The 22,251-nt window shown below is 41.5% G+C and overlaps 2 protein-coding genes across 11 annotated transcripts in view; one reads left to right on the forward strand and one right to left on the reverse strand.

Annotated features, from left to right (window-relative positions):
* The window catches only part of GNAI3 (G protein subunit alpha i3), a 55,105-nt gene extending 48,289 nt beyond the window's left edge, over nucleotides 1-6,816 (forward strand). Inside the window, exon 9 of one of the 2 annotated variants that reach the window (XM_056557885.1) lies at nucleotides 6,004-6,815. The gene's annotated coding sequence lies outside the window, so the exon portion shown is untranslated. Of the gene's footprint in view, nucleotides 1-6,003 lie in introns of both variants that reach the window. The other variant, XM_056557886.1, reaches the window with a different exon arrangement.
* Nucleotides 6,817-7,095: 279 nt separating this feature from the next.
* Nucleotides 7,096-22,251, reverse strand: part of GNAT2 (G protein subunit alpha transducin 2) — a 70,543-nt gene continuing 55,387 nt past the window's right edge. For 8 of the 9 annotated variants that reach the window (XM_056557891.1, XM_056557887.1, XM_056557893.1 and 5 more), the window contains 7 exons: nucleotides 17,536-17,578; nucleotides 17,284-17,425; nucleotides 15,766-15,923; nucleotides 13,786-13,914; nucleotides 11,502-11,631; nucleotides 9,402-9,555; nucleotides 7,096-9,309 (listed from right to left, as the gene is read on the reverse strand). In XM_056557891.1, the coding sequence (XP_056413866.1) occupies nucleotides 9,119-9,309; nucleotides 9,402-9,555; nucleotides 11,502-11,631; nucleotides 13,786-13,914; nucleotides 15,766-15,923; nucleotides 17,284-17,425; nucleotides 17,536-17,578 (947 nt within the window). In that variant the 3' untranslated portion in view covers nucleotides 7,096-9,118. The remainder of the gene's footprint in view (nucleotides 9,310-9,401; nucleotides 9,556-11,501; nucleotides 11,632-13,785; nucleotides 13,915-15,765; nucleotides 15,924-17,283; nucleotides 17,426-17,535; nucleotides 17,579-22,251) is intronic. The other variant, XM_056557896.1, reaches the window with a different exon arrangement.

Genomic DNA, 22,251 nt, shown 5'->3' on the forward strand with positions numbered 1-22,251 from the left:
GCTCACATTTCCCCTAGCATTCGCAAAACTATAACTCCCAGCTTGTCCTCACTGACAGTAGTGGGACAGAAGCTGACAGTGAGAGGATTTTTCCTCCAGCTGTGAACCCTGTGCTCATAGCTGTCAATCAAAGAAGTGTGTCCATGACATAGTTGATGACGCATGGACACAGCAGGACTAGTATGTGTCCAAGCAGACAGGGGGGCAGTTGTTTGTAATACTGAAAATGTTCTAATGAAAGCAAATGAAACCTATTGGTTTTGCATGCTTTACAACATATCAAAAGTTTTTGTATCTGACAGTGCCCATTTAAGTTAAGGGTGCTAATACTTTAGTCCAGCCCATTTTTGGAGTTTGGTGTGACATTATGTTCAATTAGCTTTTTTTAACTCCCTTTTTTGGTTTAGCTTCAATACACACAAAGGGAATAAACATGTGTTACTGCAATCCTTTTCGGTGAGAAATACTTCATTTCAAATTTCAGTGGTGCCAACATTTACGGCCATGACTGTTGTTCAGCAATTTTTACCTATTCCGTATTTTGACCTAAAACTAGAGATCATTTTGTCAAATGGTCAGAGTAATTTCTAGATGGGGGCACACACCTGGCAACACGTTGGCACCGATTGCCATTAGAAATAAGAGACCACCTGTGGCAGTAACCCATGTTGCACTTGTACATTTGTAACCTCCAAAAAAGACTTTGTGGATAGTTGCAATAGAGGAACATTCAAAATTAACCAACACATTAAGAGCAATAGCTGCAACGTTGTTTACACCATTGAATGTTATGTGTGCAGTCTTCATCTACTACAAGGACACTCTAAACTAGAATTCTGGAACAAGTAAACAATGTGTCAAATGCCTGAAGGCATTTTATCCAAAGCCACAAACAGCAGATGGCATGGGCCATTGAGATGGTGGCATCTGATCGAGGAAACTTGGCAAAAAAATTTAGAATGCATAGGGTTTTTGGATGTTATGAGGTGTGTTTTTCATCTCTTAGCAATTAAACACCCATAAAGACTGGTCTTGGATGTCATGGGACACCCATGAGTAAGGACATGGTGTCTATATCAGAAACATTTAGGGTCTGAACCCAGGGGCACATGCTGTACTGCATACTTTTATGGAACATATAATAAAGGCTATATTTTGAAATTCACACCAGCTCGGCATCCTCTCCGTTTTTAATTGTTTGGTCCTTTTTGTTTTTTTTTTTAGGATTTTGGCACTGCTAGATCATGGTTTAGTCTATTAAGGATGTGGCCTGTTTTTTCCTTCAGAATGCTTGGTTTCTCTTGGTGTTTTTTTTTTGGCCCACATTTTAAGTATGGAGGGTGATTGGTGGTCTGTGTTACACCACCGATCATCCTCCTCTTCTTCGGAGTTCGCCAGAGACCCCAATGACCATAAATCGCGGCCATCCGCAGTTCAGAATTGACCAGCAAATCACAGCGTCTGCCGAGATGGGGGTACAGGTCGCAGGACCCCCCTAAGCATTGCCACAGGATGCCTGCTGAACGATTTCAGCAGGCATTCCATTCCAATCACTTACCTGTGTGCGGGAGTGACTGGAAAACGGAAGAGCGTACAAGTACATCTGTCAAAGAGCATAAAGTAACCCTCACTTATGATAGATATACACATCAAAAAGCCTTAATGGGGTATTTCCATCTTGTGTAATAGCTTCCTGGCCCAAGATGGCTGGAAAGTAATGCAATTTGTGGCGCACAACCCAACAAAAACTAGTCAGGATAACAATAGTAAATAAGGGCCAATGGGTATAGTATGTGTTATTTGAGAGCTGTTGTGGCTGTTAATCGCTTTTCCTTCCCCATTTCTCATCTAAATGTTCACAGCACCATTAGTTGCTACTGATACACCTTACACACATCAGACAGCTTAAAGTGGTACTCCGGCCCGATGACATCTTATCCCCTATCCAAAGGATAATACCTGATTGTGGGGGTCCCGTCGCTGGGGACCCCCACAATCTTTCATGCAGCACCCTGCTATCATCAGACTCCGGAGCGAACATCGCTCCGGGTCTAATGAATCATGATCACAGGGCCTCCGTGTTACTTCACGCTCTGCTCCCTCAATGCTAGCCTATGGGAGGGGCAGTGACGGCTGGCTGATGATAGCGGGGTGCTGCATGAAAGATTGCGGGGGTCCCCAGCGGCGGGACCCTCGTGATCAGGCATTTTATCCCCTATCCTTTGGATAGGGGATAAGATGTCTTAGGGCCGGAGTACCCCTTTAACACGCACCTTGGACACCAACATGATACATATGCAGGCCACACACATCTAACCAATGCCGCACACTCATGAAACTCAAACATACATTGGACACCTGTCACTCAAACAGGTCATATGTCACTCATACCCTGCAAAAATGATGCAATGATATAAAGATCTTATTAAAACGCTTGACTGCTTTGGGTATTTGCCATATACTAGGACTGACCTACAGAAAGCATAACCTTGCAGAGACAAAGCCCCACCCTAACAAATGACTGCACTATGTCTCCCGACAGCTAAGCCATATCTGCATTAAAATCAAGTCCACAAGTCAGAGCCTTGTTGCTGTCTTCATTCCCACAGTAACTTAAAGGGGTTGTTCGCTGCCCTGACTTTCGGAGCTCCGCTCACAGCGTCCGGAAGTTCATTACTCCGAATGCTGTGTGCGGGCTTCAGTGTTCGCAGCCGCCGGGCGTGACGTCTCGCCCGCCCCCTCGCAACGTCTCGCCCGCCCCCTCGTGACGTCTCGCCCGCCCCCTCAACGAAAGTCTATGGGAAGGGGGCGTGACCACTGTCACGCACCCTTCCCATAGACTTTGGTAGAGGGGGCGGGCGAGACGTCACAAGGGGCCGGGCGTGACGTCACGCCCGGCGGCCGCGAACACGGAAGCCCGCACACAGCGTTCGGAGTAATGAATTTCCGAACACTGTGAGCGGAGCTCCGAAAATTAGGACAGCGCACAACCCCTTTAACTTCAGTCAGAATGGCCCCTGTGCAGCTCAATACTTTGGTGAAAATTTACCAAGACTGGGATTTTATACGCCACTCTTAAACTGATGTAGGTTGGAGTCTATTGCACCAAATATGGCAAAGAAATTTTGCTACATAATTGTGCACCATTTCCTGTTTTAAATTTATTGAACTGTAAGGCTTCATTCACACTTATGACACGGTAGGGTGACAGCCATCAGAGGAGCCGGGGAGAATAGCGGGAGGAAAAATACTGCTTGCGTCGTCTTTTTCTCCCGCTTTCCCTAGCAGAAAACAACAGTGCCCGACAGCCCCCATAATAGAAAATGGGAGCCATCAGGACCCATTGTTGCCCGTTGCTCCATGACACGGGAACGGCCGTTAAAGTCACAAAAAAAAAAGACTTTGGCAGTATGAAAGGGGCCTTAGTCCTATCCCCTCCTGACATAACTTGCCCACTTTTCTCCTCTTTTTTCTAAAGATTCTCTTTATGGTGAAAACCTGGCACTAGTGATTTAATAAATGTTTTTTCAGACCTATCAACAAACTAAAGGTTGATGCTTGCACAGTCAAGGCATGAACTCGAGTATAATCCGCTGGAAAATTCTGTTCGGAAATTCAGTTGTAGTCCCATTGCTTTTAATTGGATTCTGCTGCACTCCCTGTGCACATGGTGGGATTTCCTTTCCCTTCTCTTATTGTTAAAGGGGTATTCCAGGCCAAAACTTTTTTTTATATATTACTACTGGCTCCGGAAAGATAATCAGATTTGTAAATTACTTCTATTAAATAATCTTAATCCTTCCAATAGTTATTAGCTTCTGAAGTTGAGTTGTTGTAACTGCTCTCTGATGACTCACGTCCCGGGAGCTGTCCAGCTCCTATGGGGATATTCTCCCATCATGCACAGCTCCCGGGACGTGACCTCATCATTGAGCAGTTAGGATGCATTCACACCACGTTTTTGCAATACAGTTCCCGTATACGTTTTGTATGTGAAAACCGTATGGAACCGTAATGGAAAACGTATGCATTGACTCTCCATTGAAAACCGTATGCCAAAAGATGCATCAGGTTGTGTCCGTTTTGCATCCTGTACGGTTTTCAGTTTTTTTTCCCTGTACCCAAAACTGTAGTCTACCACGGTTTTAGGTCCAGTTGAAAAACTGTATTAAACCGTATACGTTTTTTTTAACATGGGAGTCAATGGGAACCGTACAGACCTGTATGTGCATACAGTTCCATTCAGTTTTCACCATACGGTTTTTGACTTTGCGCTGTTTTTTTTTCTTGGAGTTTCAATCAAACAAGTAAAACTTTATTAAAAATGGAGTGAAAAGTTAAAAACGGATACGTTTTTTTCTTAAAAAAACGGATGCAACCGGATGTCCGTTTTCAAACCGTATACGGTTTTTAACTGTATACGGGTTAAAATTTGTACACACGTTTTGATACAGTTTAGTCAGGTTTTGAGGAATCCGTTTTTCCTCAAAAACCTGATACGGGAACTGTATTGCAAAAACGTGGTGTGAATGCACCCTTAGACAGAAAACTTCAGAAGCTAATAACTATTGGAAGGATTAAGATTTTTTAATAAAAGTAATTTACAAATCTGTTTAACTTTCCGGAGCCAGTTGATATATATAACAAAAGTTTTGCCTGGAATACCCCTTTAAGGATAACAGCAGGGAGAAGAGCAGTGTGTACAGTGCAGATCAGAGTGTGGATTGAAGTGAGAGAGCACTTGAAGGAAAGCTTGCAAAGGCTGTACATAGGGGGATAATCTCACATAATGGCCCTGATTTACTAAGTGTGTCGGGTTATTTTCAGAGTGGTTTTTTTTTTTCCCAACTATTTTTTCTCACACATATTTATCAATGTTTTGCACATTTTGGGAAAATTTCTGTCTCACTGGGAAGAAAATGTGTCACACAGGAAAAATTTATCTTAAAGCAAAGTAACTCTGCACCAGGATGTAACTTTACATTCCAAAAAACTAATAAATAAAATGAAAAGTGGAATGTAAAAATCTACTAAGGGGACAAAGTAACAGGATGTTCAAAAAACCCACACTTTTAAACAGATTCCCCACACCTCAAGACTTTTTAAATACAACTGTCAGGTTTTCGGGAAAATTTCGGGAACATGCCCCTAATTATGCAAACTACGCCCCTTTAGTCGGGTTAAAAAAATACTGTTTGTAATTGGAAAACCGTTGGATTTTCACCAGTAAAATGTGTCGCAGAGGATGTGCGGCACAAATTGTGTTGCATAACCCGATGAAAAGAGTCGGGATCATGTTGGTAAATCAGGGCCATTGTAGTTTGCAGGGGCTGTGTACAGGTATGATGAGAAAGCATAGCACCTAAGGCAAGTTCTGCTTGTGGGAATCACACACTCCTCAGTATCAGTGACTGTTTCCGCAAGTTAGGCTTCCCCCACACTGCCGTTGTGACAGGGCAGTCTGACATCTATCCAGAAACCCTAGGATAATAGCGGGAGGAAAAAATTATGTCAGCTAAAGGAAATCTGCGTTGTATAACACTTATCCCCTGTACGGGGTCCAGGCATTGCAGCTGCATCTCTGCCTCTCCAATAGAGATACATGGAGGGGACGTGCCGGCCGTGGGGTCATGCTGCGTCCGACATGCCTTCTGCACAAGAGAGCCGCAGGACCCCCAGTGATCACACTTATCCTGTGGATAGAGGATAAGTGTTATACACCACAGATCTCCTTTAAGGCACCCCCGCCCCCCCCCCCCCCCCCCCCCCAAAAAAAAACGTACATTTGCCATTCTAGCACGACGGCAGTGTGTAAGGGGCCTTAGAGAAGATTCCTAGAGGGTTGCCTGGATGCATTTTCACCAATTAGAAATCCTTTAATACAATGGTGTATTGTCAAAAAGCTTATTTGTAAATATACTAAATCCTCACAAGATGTCTAGGACTCGTAATGCAGCATTATTGACACTTTTTTTTTTTTCCTGTCTTCCAATTACTTTACAGGTAATGCAAAGAAAACCTGATGGCTAATTCAGGACCCTGCCACTCGAGGGGTGAGGTATCACACTATGCACAAGCGTACCCTGTTTCTCTCTAGAGGTCTCAATTCCTCCCCTTGCATTTTGCAGCCCCCACCTTGATGTGACTTTGGCCAGAACTGTGAGCTGCTTTCCCTTGTTTGGTATTACCACTATCTCAATGTTTCAAGTACTCCACCCTTTTAAATGACTGGACTGTTACTGATCTCCACTGTCCGCACTAGGAATCCTCTGTGGCTGCTGCAGTGTTACGGCACAGCACCTCTTCAATGGGACTCCGTGTTTTATTGTAAACTCTAGTCATCATTTGATGTTATGACAGTTGCCAATCCCAGTGTTGCATTTTTCTGTCTGTGAGATTTTTTGTTTTTGCAATGGGAGATTATATGTTATGTTATGGATAGAGGATGATGATACTTATTCTTGCTCTCACCATGGTGGATACACCATTAAGCCTAATGAATTTTATACTTAAATCATTCCCAGTACCAAGTAGGGTATTTTGCTTGGCATCTGCTCTATATGAAACATCAGTTCAGTTCCATTATTCAAAGGGGTATTTGCAACTCATGAATTTAGTTTTTCAACCCCTTAAAGCCTGTTTGCGGACACCAGAGGTGTTTTGGAAGCCGAAAGCAAAGTGGGGAAGTTGCACAGTTTATTTAACCCCTATTGATTTAAAGGGGTACTCTGGTGGAAAACTTTTAAATTTTTTTTATTTTTTTTAATCAACTGGTGCCAGAAAGTTAAACAGATTTGTAAATGACTTCTATTAAAAAAAATCTTAATCCTACGGGTACTTATTAGCATCTGAATACTACAGAGGAAATTCTTTACTATTTGGATTTATTGTCTGTCACAACCACAGTGCTCTCTGCTGACACCTCTGTCCATGTCAGGAACTGTCCAGAGCAGGAGAAAATCCCCATAGCAAACATATGCTGATCTGGACAGTTCCTTAAATGGACAGAGGTGTCAGCAGAGAGCACTGTGGTCATGATAGAAAAGAAATCCAAAAATAAAAGAATTTCCTCTGTAGTATACAGCTGCTAATAAGTATTGGAAGGATTCAGACTTTTTAATAGAAGTCATTTACAAGTCTGTTTAACTTTCTGGCACCAGCTATTAAAAAAAAGAAAAACTGTTTCCACCGGAGTATCCCTGTAAATGGTATTCCAGGATTTGAGCCCGCGATGGCAGGTTATATTACTGTGTCATATGCCTCTATAATATCTGTGTGTGGCTTTGTCCCATTTTCACATATACAACCCACACCTAGAGGTGCAGTTGCAAGTTTTTTTTTGTTTGTTTTTCTTTACTGTTGTTTTTTTTTCTTCTTTTTGCTACATTTGACCTTTCCTAGCATTCTATGCAACCATGAACAATATGTCATAAATCACATGGTCTCCAGGGGATCATGGCTATGCTGTAGTGGGTGGGCAGATAGCAGGAGGGAAGGGATTTACTGTATTAAACGGAAGTAAATCCCTTCCACCCACTGCAACATAGCCAGGACCCATTAGAAACCATGTGACTAATGTCATATTGTAAGCCAACAGAGACAAGACGGCATTGGTTTCATGTGAAGCACGGAGGTAGCAGTATTGCCTGGAGTTATTAAAGTCAATAGGATTTATGGAAATTGCAATACTTCCCTGCCTAGGCTTCTTTTTGCTTCCCACAAACAGGCCACAGGGCGGTTGTGTAATCAAATTTACGAGATGGGAAAACCCCTTTAAGCTACTCCATTAGCCACTAAGCACTTTCTCCCAAAGTCTGATTTACTCAAGTGTCCTTGTGGTTTTTTTCTAAACTCATATGTATTGGTGCCTTTGCTGTCACAGCCTACAGCCATCTATCTGCCTACTCTACATCTCTTTGGAACCAATGGTTTCCAGCCCCCTCTGTTCAGATGCATGCCTTTATATGCCTGGTGCCAAATACCAAGGTCCTAGATCCAAACGTTTCTTGCCGCTAACATTTTTCATGTATACTTATAACAGACCAATTACTGTTGGCTTTTACCCACCTAATTTTTTACAGATGTTTCTATTTTGCATTAGACACAGACACTTAGTTTCTCTGCACTCTGCACACTTTTTATTTGTATACAGTATTAAAATGGTGAGACATGGACATTGTATTGTGTTTTTATTCACATATTCTTCTGCCGTGTGTTCCTCATAATGCATGGTGAGTTCATGGCTTATCTTTGTCTTGACTTTTTCTCTTTGAAATTTGTCCTTCTGCATCTAATTGCTGGAATGTTATTCACCACATCAGTATCTAGTCTACAGAATCTTTTAGGTTGTGCGTCTCTAATGCACAGAGACAAAAACAGGAAAGGAAGAGTTTATTCACACTTCCATATATTGGATCCCTTTTTACGTCCATCTTACTTGGGGGAAAAAAAAAACTACCTGCTGATAAATGTCATGGGTTGAATTTAAAAATACATTTTTAATTTTTGGATAGTTCACATTTATACTTGTTTTCTTTTTTAAATTTTAGTGTCAGAATTAGCAATAGTAATATCAGCAAAACACCCAAAGATTGTTAATTCTTTAAGGGAAAAAAAAAACTAGCAAAAAACAGATCCCATTTGGAACAAATGCGAGAAAAAAAGATCAAGATTAGGCATCTGTATTTGATCCGTATTTTATTACAGAAGTGTGAATGAGGTGAAAGGCTGGCATAGCAACAGCTAAGTGCTATAAAGTTCCAGATAATTATTTTTGGTGCTAACCTTTTGTCATGCCAGATATAATATCTGTAAACCTAACCCAGACAGTATAATGAGCTATATAATGCATTGCGTGCAGCTAGATGAGGGGTTTTATGTGGGCATAGCAGAGTCCTCATAAATAGCTGCCTATGACTGGCAATTGAAATAGTGCTACCCGTAAGTATATATGGTAGCGGTGGTAAATTTAACACCACCTACATGTTCCCTGTATTATTTTAATATGGAAGGGCTGTCAATGCTTACACAAAATGCAAGTTTTGGGCTCTTGTTACAGCTTACAGTCCTGTTTAAAAAGAATTTAAGGATCCTTTCTCAGCAAAAACTAATGTGAAAATCAGAAGAGGCCACAGTCCTTTAGTGTTTCTTTGATAATGATATCCGTCACGGCATCAAATACAAACTTAACATTTTTTGTGTCTGTGGCACAGGTCATGTGACCGTAGATCTCCTTGGCATCTTTCCGCATGTTTAAATCAAGAAACTGGTTTTTGATGTAATTCCCCGCATCTTCATATGTGTTTGGACCTGTCACAGAAGACATGTAAATGAAAATGTAGTGGACATTGGACATTATAGTAGACATTATGTCGCTGGGAAGTAAACAATATGTTACTCACCGTCATAGTCTGGGAAACAGATGCTTAGATGAACTTTCTTGATTTTCTGTTCAAAAAGATCCTTCTTGTTCAGGAAAAGTATCAAGGATGTTGCAGCAAAGAACTTATGGTTACAAATGCTGTTAAAGAGATGAAGGGATTCATGCATCCGGTTCTGTGAAAAACAGAAAAAAACATTTTTTATTTATTTTTTTGTTTTTAGTAATTTGCTAAACTGTACATTCCTTAGCGAAATGAGACAATGTGCAGATCTACGTAAAAAAGGACAACAGAGCTCCTCATAGCCCAATATGTTTCAGAATATACCTTAGGGATAGGGTAAGGTGACATAAGTCCCTTTTCCGGTAATCGCTCACCTGATGATATTGTGTTGCAAAGACACTATAACTTTATATAGCTCTCGGTGATGTGGAACGGTGCAGCAACCGGGTGCCGATCTATGGTCCCCCAAAACAAATGAAATGCCAAACAAGACCTGGAGAAGAAAAATTCTGAAGTCTCTGGCCCAAAACCATTCAAATAGGTAGGTGGTCATGCTATGTTCTTCACTCCAACATGTGTTTATTTTAAATATCAGACTTGCAAAGCTACAAACATAAGACTTTCGGGGCATAAAATGTCCCTTCTTCATACTAGCAATGGCATTGGTATGCTTTGCAAGTCTGATATTTAGAATAAACATATGTTGGTGTAAAGTACATAGTGTTAACTTCTTTTCTGCCTTTCTGAACGGTTCTACATCAGAGAATCCGGGATTTTTCTTCTCCATGTCCAGTTTGGCATTACCGATATGAGAAGTCTAAATCCAATGATGGTCCTGGCAGCGGGATATGTGTTGAAAATTCCCGAAACTTCTGCGATTATCGTGATTGGAGATTGATTTGCCGCAAGCTCGATAGACTTGTTTTGGACTTCTGGCAAATATATCGCCAGATCGCTTTAGTCTCAGAAGTTTCCGGGAATTTTAAACACACATACCGCTGCCGGGACCATCGTTGGAGGTACGTTTTAACCTTTTAAGTATGATGATGGCCAATTACTGGGTCATACCACTTACTTGGTAAGAGTTGACCTTTTTTCCAAACTGGGAGCCTACAGCTGTTGAAAAACTACAGCTCCCAGAATGCCTGGACAGTCACAGGCTGGAGGTTTCCCTGTTTGGGAAACACTGACCAATGCAGCATGTTCTGTGGCCTCAAATAACAGCCACACTATGGCCCAGATTTATCAATCTGCTCGAAACAAATTCTGTCTGGTTTCTCCCATAGCAACTAATCACAGCTCAGCTTTCATTTTATCAGAGCCTAAAGGGGAACTCCGGTGGAAATTATTTTTTTGACAAATCAACTGGTGCCAGAAAGTTAAACAGATTTGTAAATTACTTCTATTTAAAAATCTTAACCCGTCTAGTACTTATCAGCTGCTGTATACTACAGATCTACTTCAGAGAAATTTGTGAATTTCTTTTCTGCCTGACAACAGTGCTCTCTGCTGACACCTCTGTCCGTGTCAGGAACTGTCAGGTTAGAAGCAAATCCCTATAGAACACTTCCTGTTCTGGACACTCCTGACACGGACAGAGGTGTCAGCAGAGAGCACTGTTGTCAGGCAGAAAAGACATTCACAAATTTCTCTGTAGTAAATCTGTAGTATACAGCAGCTGATAAGTACTGGAAGGGTTAAGATTTTTAAATAGAAGTAATTTACAAATCTGTTTAACTTTCTGGCACCAGTTGATTTGTCAAAAAAAAATTCCACCGGAGTTCCCCTTTAAGATATAAAAGCTGATTTGTGATAGGTTGGTATGAGCAAAACCAGACAGTTTTGGTAAATCTGGGTCTATTTTGTTATAATAGTAATATATATACTGTATTGCCAAAGCGATTATATAAGATACATTATTTTAAGATACATGATGTGAGTGTCCGAAAACCTTTTTTTCTTTTCCTTCTATACTCTTTTCTTTGAGGGTACCTCATAGATTTGGTGAAGGTAGCATGCATCCATTATTATTATAAGAATTGTTTATTTCATATGGCTTTTTAACAGATTGGTTAAAAAAAAATGTAAAGCTACCCAAAGACCTGAAGCTTTACTTACCACTTCTTCATCTTCCACCAGGACCATGTCGTATGCACTTAATGCACCACAGAATATGATGCAAGTGACCCCTTCAAAACAGTGGATCCATTTCTTGCGCTCTGACCTCTGTCCACCCACATCAAACATTCTATAAAAGACACCAGTTTCAAAGTGTCAGCTTCATAGTCTCGTAAAGGAGTTTTATCATCAACGGCATTGGTGGCATGTCATTAGGATTTGCTAGCAATGTTTACCAGGGAGGCTGATGGAACGCCGTTGACTATATTCAGCATCCATCTGGCTCTTTAGAAAAAGCTCTGAGTGTTGCCCTGCATGTTCCATGAGTCGGTACTACTGTGTTTTAGCATTTGTCTTTAGTCATTGGTGGCATATTTTAGTGATTTCATGAGACAAGCGTTTTATTTATCAAATATTTACATATATCTTACATTTATATAAGATAAACATTGAAGTTTTTATGTTGCCTGGAGTTGTGTATTGTTGGTGTGTAATCAAAGTGCTATAGCAGTATGCAGTCTAGTTTCATTCAGAAAACGTATTTTCATTTGTAAGGTAAAAGCTATCCCAAAAGGCAAGTGGGCTGGGAATCCTTAATAGCATTAGAGAAAATTGTTATACTTTGATAAGGAATCAATAATCAGGCTTTGGTGTGTAAATATATACTGTATATATTATATAATTTAGATAGAGATATAATATATATATATAATTCAATGTGTGTGTGTGTGTGTGTGTATGTTCCAGCATCACGTCCAAACGGCTAAAGATATTAACATGAAACTTGGCACACATGTTACTTATATGTCAACAACAAATATAGGATAGGTGATTTAACCCTTACTCGCCCCCATTTGCCAGGGTCACGGTTTTTGTTTAAAGTCCCATACAAGTCAATGGGAAATATATGTTACTGCATAACTTCCAAACGGCTGGAGATATTTCCATAATACTTGGTCACATGTTACTGCTATTAACCCTTTAGACACAGCAATCAAAGTTGAACGCCGCGTCTAAAGTGAAAGTAAATCGTTGCCGGTTAGCTCAGGGGGCTGTTCAGGATGTCCGCAGCGAAATCGTGGCATCCCAAACAGCTGTAAGACAGCAGGAGGGTCCCTTGCCTCCTGATGTCCGATCGCCGAATGACTGCTTAGTGCCTGAGATCCAGGCATGAGCAGTCAAGCGGTAGAATCATTGATCAATGGTTTCCTATGAGAAACCATTGATCAATATAAAAGATGAGTATGTGCAGTGTTATAGCCCCCTAAAGATAAATTAACCCCTTCCCTAATAAAAGTTTGAATCGCCCCCCTTTTCCCATTTAAAAAAAAAAGTGTAAATAAAAATCGCTGCATGCAGAAATGTCCGAATTATAAAAATATATTGTTAATTAAACCGCACGGTCAATGGCGTACGCACAAAAAAATGTAATCAATAAGTCCTATGAATATGAAAATGCTACCGCTAAAAACTTCAGATCAGGGCGCAAAAAATGAGCCCTCATACCGCCCCATACGCGGAAAAATAAAGTTATAGGGGTCAGAAGATGACATTTTTAAACGTATAAATTTTCCTGCATGTAGTTATGATTTTTTCCAGACGTACAACAAAATCAAACCTATATAAGTAGGGTATCATTTTAATCATATGGACCTACAGAATAAAGAGAAGGTGTAATTTTTACCGAAAAGTGTACTGTGTAGAAATGGAAGCCCCCAAAAGTTACAAAATGGCAGGTTTTTTTTCTCAATTTTGTCTCACAATAATTTTTTTTCCGTTTCACCGTATATTTTTGGGTAAAATGACTGACGTCATTACAAAGTAGAATTGGTGGTGCAAAAAATAAGCCATCATATTAATTTTTAGGTGCAAAAGTGAAAGTTATGATTTTTTTTAAAGGTAAGGAGGAAATAACGAAAATGCAAAAACTGAAAAATCCTGGTTCCTTAAGGGGTTGAAGTCCCATGCACATCTATGGGAAATGTATGTTTCCACATTCTTCCGTAAGGCTGAAGATATTTCAATAATACCTGGTACACATATTACTTATGTCAAATAAAAATATATGATAGTTAAATTAATCCTTACCTACACCCTTATATAAAAGATGGGTTTTTCCCATATACTTCCATGCAGGTATATGGGATATGACAACAATATATGAGGACGGGATATGAAGTCAAAAGCTTCCTCCTTTGTTGATTTTCCTCCCCCAACAAGGATTAGGAAGGAAAAACCGGGCAACGCCGGGTACTCAGCTAGTGTATATCTAAAATGCACAAACCTGAAGTGTAGATCTTTAAATGAGAACTGGGTCTCTATGATCCCTGTTGTTTTTACACGGGAGCGGAGAACGTCTTGCTCATTTGGGAGGTAATCAGGTGCTGTGATCCTGTCCAGTTGATTAAGGTAACTAATGCAATGTGGGGAAAAAGAAAGAAAACAGTAAGGTAGTGGAACAAGAAGTATAAGAATTGTGCCACAAATTGGATGTACAGCTATTGTAAAACATGGATGTGGAAGTAAAGAGGTCTCATTTCTTCCAGAAAAAGCAATACTCAAATAGCGCTAGCTTGTCCGCAGTTTCAGCTCAATGAATGGAGCGGAGTTGTAATGCCACATTCAACCTGAGGACAGGTTTGTCGCGGTTTTAGAAAAAAAGTCTCTTTTCTAATCCTGGATAACCCTTTACAAAGAGGTAATATAGCTGTAAAACTAATGACGTTAGTACGTTATTCCTTAGGCCGGTTTCACACTGTTGTAATTTAGTCCATATTACACCTGCAAGCTGTGGCCTATCTGTGTGTCTGATGACCTGAACTGACCGTTCGGGTCATCAGACGACCAGAGTTCCGGCTAGGAAGCAAAAATGTGGGTAAAATGGTTTAAAAAAAAGTTTAAGCTTAAGGGTACATTCACATGTACAGGATCTGCTGTATATTTTTGCTGCATATTTTCTACAGCTGATTTTATTACCTATACAGTGGTCCCTCAACATACGATGGTAATTCGTTCCAAACGAGCCATCGTTTGTCGAATTCATCGTATGTTGAGGGATTCGTGCAATGTAAAGTATAGGAAGCTGTACTCACCTGTCCCCGCCACTCGCGATGGTGGCCCCGCCACTCCCGATGGTGACCCCGGGCCTCCGCTGGGCTCTCCTGGTCATCTCCGGTCCTCCGCTGTCTTCTGCTGTCTTCCGCAAGGCCTAACTGGGCCTGCGTAGCGACATCATTAAGCTGCTGCGTACGCCATTCCTATTGGATGACGTGCGCAGCAGCATATTGACGTCATCGGAGAGGGCCGAGAAGACCAGCGCTGGACCCGGAGGGCACCCCGGAGCATCATGGAGGGGTAAGTAACTCTTACCGCACCACACGGGGAACATTAAGCTGCTATCCGGCAGCAGCTTAAGCATTTTGCGCTGCCGGATAGCAGTTAATGCGATGGCCCCGACATAAAAAAGCTTTGTATGTCGATGCTGACATTGACAAGCGGTGGCCTCTGAGAGGCCATCATATGTCGATTTGATCATATGTCGGGGGGGGGGGGGGGGGGGGGGGTCACTGTAGAATTCAATGGGTAGCAAAATCAGCTGCACAAAATATGCAGCAAAAATATTCAGCAGATCCTGTACTTGTGACCCTACCCTAAGGGTACGTTCACACGTGCGGATTTTTTTAGCGGGTTTTCCGCTGCTTATTTGAAAGTGGGCGGGCTCTTCTCGGCTGTCCGCAGCAGATTTTCCATGGAGGAATTTACGCTGCGGAAAATCCGCCACAGTCCCTACTGACTTCAATGGGGTTTGCGGCGGATTTTCTGCAGTGTACATTCTGCCGCAGAAAAAAACGCCCGCCCACTTTCAAATACGCAGCGGAAAACCAGCTAAAAAATTTGCGCGTGTGAACGTACCCTAAAGGTTTAAAATATTTGAGTGTTCATAGCTTTACGTGTAAAAGGAAATCGGACATTTTTAAGAAATAATTTCTTGCCAAGCCCCCTCTCTAATTTCATTGGTACAATATGTGCCATTATTCATAAATATTGACCCATGTTTTTTTGCTAATTATTTTCATATGGATTTGTTTCCCCACACAAGTTTAGAACTGTATATCCCACACAGTATTCTGATGCTGTACATTTGTAATAGAGTGGTCATGTTGCAAATCATGAAAGATGAAGACCGTAAAATTATGAGTAAAAACTTTCAGTATTAGTGGGAGTATTACTTTTAAACTCCTGTATGATGTATTTTGACACTCACTATGGTGCAGAGTCATTAAGTTGGTATTCTGCTGCCCTTTCAAAAGAGGCTTGTACCCCATCATCTTTCCAGAGCCTCTTGATCACATCCACAAGCTCCGGTGGCATTGTGCCTTCCTCAATGGAGTCTGCAAGGTGGCAAAGGAGGCGGCCATCATCCTGTGCAAAGGTATACATCAAATACAAAAATAAATGTAGAATTCATGAATGCAATCCCTTATCATAGAAAGTCAGACCCAAATACATGTTATTGCTACTTTCAACCAGCAGAGTGTGCCCCACTCTTTAGAATGATAATACAGCCATTGGCACACATGGATGTTTTCCAAGCAGAAATAAGATACATCTGATCTCCCATTTAAAATCTAAAAGTCCACATAAAAAAAAAAAACTTTCAAAAAAAAAATCACAGCTTGCTTCATCAGATGCCATATCTCAAACCTTATTATAGGTGCTGCAGCCAATATTGAACAGCATTAAAATTCAGCTTGAATTTACAGCCAATACACTTTTAATGCGATTCTGCTGTCCCATTGGCACAGCAGAATTTCCGCTGAAGGAATTCCATTGAAGTGAATGGGTAATTATTTTCTGTAGAATTTACTGCAGAATTTTCATGCAGAATTCCATGCAGAAATTCAGCCGTGTAAACATAGCCTTAAAGGGGTACTCCGCCCCTGGACATCTTATCCCCAATCCAAAAGATAAGATGTCTGATCACAGGGGTTCCGGCATGACGAGCTACCAGTTTTCACTCCCACTCCACTAGACATGAATGGAGGGGGGCGTAGCGTGAGGTCACGGCTGCCCGAACCCAGTGTTCTGAACAAAAATGTTAAGAACGCTGAATTGCCATCCAGAGATAGCAGGGGGTTCCAGTGGCCAGCCACCCCGCTATCAGACATCTTATCCCCAGGGGCCAAGTACCCCTATAAGGTGCAGGTCAGAAACTTTACAGTTTTGGTGCACTGTTACACTTTGATTTTTTGCTTGGAACAGTACAATTGTTTATCAAGTGTGAACAAGGCCAGCAGTGTCTTAATTCCACAAAAGTACCCTACTGAAAAAAGTTAGGATGCGAAATGAGAGAAAACTGCCACCATATATTTTATCCACTTCCAGCTATATGGCAAACTAAAGGCAAAAATTTTAATGTTAGATTTTATTTTTCTTTATTTACTTTATTATATATTTTATTAACTCTCAGGTAACATATCTACTATCCTACATTTTGGATAAGTCCAATGCATAATAAAATGCTATCATATGTCATGAAAATTTCAGAAGAATTATGGCAGAAATTTATCAAAACCGGTGTAGCGGAAGAGTGGTGCAGTTGCCCACAGCAACCAATTAGATAGCTTCTTTCATTTTTCAGAGGCCTCTTTAAAAATGAGAAGATATTGCTGTGGGCATCTGCACCATTCTTCCTCTACGCAGATTTTGAAAACATTACCCTCATCTGTACAAGATTCCAGCAACATGCCTGTTAGTATTGTATTACCTGGCTCTAACTTACCGCTTTGCTTGGGTCCGCATAGTCTATACCAAGGGTGGACATAGCACGGATTATAGCAAGGATTGACTGTAGCACGTTGCCATAGATAATCGACTTAAATTCCATGCATTCTTGCTCTGTGTATCCATCTTGGTGTATAATCCTTAATAACATTAAATAAAATTATATATTTTTTTATATCAATGTAAAATGTATTGGGTAAGAATTAGTATGTGGGAAGTGAATTTATACATTATATATTTTTGTCCTTACTTCATTTGCTTCACAATAGTGCTCTTTCCAGACTCTCCGGCCCCTGCAGAGAAAACAACATTATTTGTATGTCATTTATGGTAATATAAAGCATGTAAGGCTTTATAGTATATGGATGCTTAGGAAGCAAAATTACTTTGATTAGTCAAAATAAAAAAAGCATTTAGTTCAATATTAAAGGGGTATTCCTGGCAAAAACATCTTATCCCCTATCGAAAGGATAGGTCATAAGATGTCTGATCGCGGGGGGCCCGCCGCTGGGACCCCCGCAATCTCCCTGCAGCAGCCTGCATTCTATGGGTAGCTGCGTCTGCAGTTTCGGAAACCGCCGGTCTTCAGAAACGGGGGACGTGACTCCACGCCCCCCCCATTCATTTCTATGAGAGGTGGCGTAACAGCCGCAACGCCCCCTCCCATAGACATGAATGGACGAGGCGTGGCATGACGTCACGTCTCCGTCTCGGAAGCCCAGTGGTTTCCGAAACTGCAGACGCAGCTACCCATAGAATGCGGGCTGCTGCAGGGAGATCGCAGGGAGTCCCAGCGGCGGGCCCCCCGCGATCAGACATCTTATCCCCTATACTTTCGAAAGTGGATAAGATGTTTTTGCCCTGAATACCCCTTTAATGTGATTGAAGTGATAGGACTGGACCATAGAGTAACACAAGTGCATGAATATGACTCAGAACTCAAAACCAGATTAATTCCTTTCTAGCTTTGAGGGTTGACTCTGTATAAGTGAATGCACCCTCCCCTGTCTGGCAACTTACAAAATACATTATATTGAGCCTATATTACAACATATACAATAAAAAAAAATATGTTAGTGCACTTAGTGTAAAAAGTGTTAAAGAAAGAAGTTTGGTGATATACTCAAAAAAATAAAGGGAACACTAAGATAACACATCCTAGATCTGAATGAATGAACTAATCGTATGAAATACTTTAGTCTTTACATAATAAAATGTGCTGAAATCGCACAAAAATTATCAATGGAAATCAAATTTATCAAACCATGGAGGTCAGGATATGGAGTCACACTCAAAATCAAAGTGGAAAACCACACTACAGGCTGATCCAACTTTGTAATGTCCTTAAATGAGGCTCAGTAGTGTGTGTGTGGCCTCCACGTGCCATATGACCTCCCTACTATGCCTGGACATGCTCCTGATGAGGTGGCGGATGGTCTCCTGAGGGATGTTTTCCCAGACCTGGACTAAAGCATGCGCCAACTCCTGGAGAGTCTGTGGTGGAATGTGGCGTTGATGGATGGAGTGAGACATGATGTCCCAGATGTGCTCAGTCAGATTCAGGTCTGGTGAAAGGGCAGGCCATTTTATAGCATCAATGCCTTCCTCTTGCAGGAACTGCTGACACACTCTAGCCACATTAGGAGGAACTCAGGGCTAACCGCACCAGCATATGATCTCAAACCAGAGCAGAAGACCCGTGGAAGGCAACGGAGGCAGTTGAGGGAACCTCTGTGCGCTGTTCTGGATGATCGGGTCGCCGCTGCAGGCGATCCGATCATCCATATTTCTGACCGCACTTCCGCAGATGCTGTGATCTGTATTGATCACGGCATCTGAGAGGTTAATGGCAGACATCCGCGCGATCACGAATGTCGGCCATTACCGGCGGGTCCCTGGCTGCGATCAGCAGCTGGGACCAGCCCACATGATCCGAGCATTGCATTGTACAGGATGTAAATATACGTCCTGTTGCGCTAAGTACCGCAGCACCAGGTCGTAAATTTACGTCCTTGGTCGTTAAGGGGTTAAGGACCAAGTGTTTTTCAGTTTCGTTTTTTCCTCCTTACATTTTAAAATCATAACCCTTTCAATTTTGCACCCAAAAATCCATTTGATGGCTTATTTTTTGCGCCACCAATTCTACTTTTGTAATGACATTTTACTCAACTTTTACTCTACTCTAGCTGTCACGCCCCCTCCCATTGACTTGCATTGAGGGGGCGGGGTGTGATGTCACACAGGGGCGGAGTCGTGACATCACAATCTTCAGTCCCCGTGGTCGGGATGGTATTAGCCTGAGGGCCTCCAGTGGTTCCGGAAGCCGTTACAGGTAGGTGCCGCATGGTAGAATGCGGGGGTCCCCAGCAGCGGGACCCCCGCGATCAGGCATCTTATCCAAAGGATAGGGGATAAGATGTCTAGGGGCGGAGTACACCTTTAAGGTCTTTAGGTTTAGAAATTTTAAATTGTTACTGGATTGAAAACTGGCTTAAAGGGTTACTCCGGTGGAAAAGAAAGCGTTATCAGCAGAAAGCACTGTGGTCAGACAGAAAAGAATAACTCCACTTCCTCTGGAACATACAGCAGCTGATAAGTACTGGAAGGATTAAGATTTGTTAATAGAAGTAATTTACAAATGTTTAAAATTAGGTGCAGCTCAAAACAGAAGGACCGAGGCAATCAAAGCTAAAGCCGGACCCCACCGGCAACAATAATAAATATCAATTAGAATATATAGCTTATGCCTCTAGGACCTCACCAATGGTGCATAATGATGTGGGCAATAATAGATTGTAGCAGCGTTAATCAACATTTTTTTTAATTCAGATTATAAAATATAAATATATAAAACAATTACAAAGTAACACATTAAACCGGCACTGTCTAATGAAAATACCACTGGGCCCTAGTGGGATATCCGAAATAGAATATAAAAAATATAAAAATGATGAATTAATGTTTCAATAAGTCCATAAATCTGCAAATGAAAAATAATAAAATCCGCCAAAGGTGTGGATAGATATTCGGTTTTGTGGCAAAATAAACTTGTTTATGTAATGTCAATGTAACAAAAAGTCAATAATCAAAAAAATGAATGATACAGAGTATCTCTCACCACTGCTTCTGGCTTGATGGATTTTTTTTGTGAATGAATCGCAGCCTTGTATTCCTCGTGTGCCCCAATATGGAGAGGGGGGGGCACTGATTTTCACGTCTCCCTTAGCAGCCCCGTTGGCAGGGGGGCGCAAATGGATGTTACGTACCGTGGGCTCCGATGATGGAGGAGCATGCAGCAGTATTCAGCGCTGGAGACATCTGACCCCTTCCTCAGTAGAAATGTGTATAATGCTATACACATTTCTACTGAGGAAGGGGTCGGAGGTTCATGTTTCCCAGCACCCTGAAACGCGTTTAGGAATCTGGCACTGTTCACACAGCTATTACCAGTGTCCATCTGCAAACTTATATGTTTTGGCAAGAGAGGAGTTAAATCAGCTTCATTCCGCCCTGCCTGGCCGCAACCACACCATTAACTACATCGCACAGCCTGCACCTCCTGTTACTCAAGCTTCCACGTGGGACGCCATCCCGGGACCTTCTACCGCTCCCGAAGTACCATCACCGCCAGACCCGTTGTCGCTTCTGAGCCGACTGACACTCTTGCCGGAGTGTCAGACCAGTGCCATCTGCAGCAAGCCGGCTAGCGAGCGTGGTCTCCAGCGCTGAATACTGCTGCATGCTCCTCCGTCATCGGAGCCCACGGTACGTAACATCCATTTGCGCCCCCCTGCCAACGGGGCTGCTAAGGGAGATGGGAAAATTAGTGCCCCCCCCCCCTCTCCATATTGGGGCATACGAGGAATACAAGGCTGCGATTCATTCACAAAAAAAATCCATCAAGCCAGAAGCAGTGGTGAGAGATACTCTGTATCATTAATTTTTTTGATTATTGACTTTTTGCTACATTGACTTTATGTTACAAGTTTATTTTGCCACAAAACCGAATATCTATCCACACCTTTTGCGGATTTTATTATTTTTCATTTGCAGATTTATGGACTTATTGAAACATTAATTCATCATTTTTATATTTTTTATATTCTATTTCGGATATCCCACTAGGGCCCAGTGGGATTTTCATTAGACAGTGCCGGTTTAATGTGTTACTTTGTCATTGTTTTATATATTTATATTTTATAATCTGAATTACAATCTATTATTGCCCACATCATTATGCACCATTGGTGAGGTCCTAGAGGCATAAGCTATATATTCTAATTTACAAATGTGTTTTACTTTCTGCCACTAGTTGATATGAAAAAAAAAAAAAGGTTTCCACCAGAGTACCCCTTTAAATGCTGTACCCAGAGAGTGGTAGTCAGTGATTCGTACTCTGATTGGTCCTCGGTTATTATTGGTGTACCCCTGGGTTCAATACTGGTCCTGCTTTTGTTTAATTTATTTATTAATTATATTGAGGATGGGATTAACAGCTTTGTTTCTATCTTTGCAGATGACACCAAGCTTTGTAGCACAGTACAGTCTGTAGAGGATGTGCATAAGTTACACGGTGACTTGGACACACTGAGTGTCTGGGCATCCACTTGGCAAATGAGTTTTAATGTGAATAAATGTAAAGTTATGCATCTGTGTATAGAAAACCTGCATCCAACATATGTCTTAGGGGGAAGGTCAAACTAGAAGAGTCACTGGTAGAGAAGGAACTGGGTGTACTTGTTGATCAACCACTTTATTAAGCATTGGTAAGGCATTGGCCGAAACTGGAATATGCTGTTCAGTTTTGGGCACTTGTTCATAAAAGGGATGTTATGGAGCTCAAAAGGATACACGACTAAACTTATGAGGGTCATGCAACATCTTAGCTATCAGGAAAGATTAGAAGAATGTTTATGTAGTCTTCAGAAAAGATGTTTAAGGGGGTATGGTTAACCTATTTAAAGCG

This window comes from Hyla sarda, chromosome 2 (genome assembly GCF_029499605.1).
Source record: "Hyla sarda isolate aHylSar1 chromosome 2, aHylSar1.hap1, whole genome shotgun sequence".
Taxonomy (NCBI): Eukaryota; Metazoa; Chordata; class Amphibia; order Anura; family Hylidae; genus Hyla; species Hyla sarda.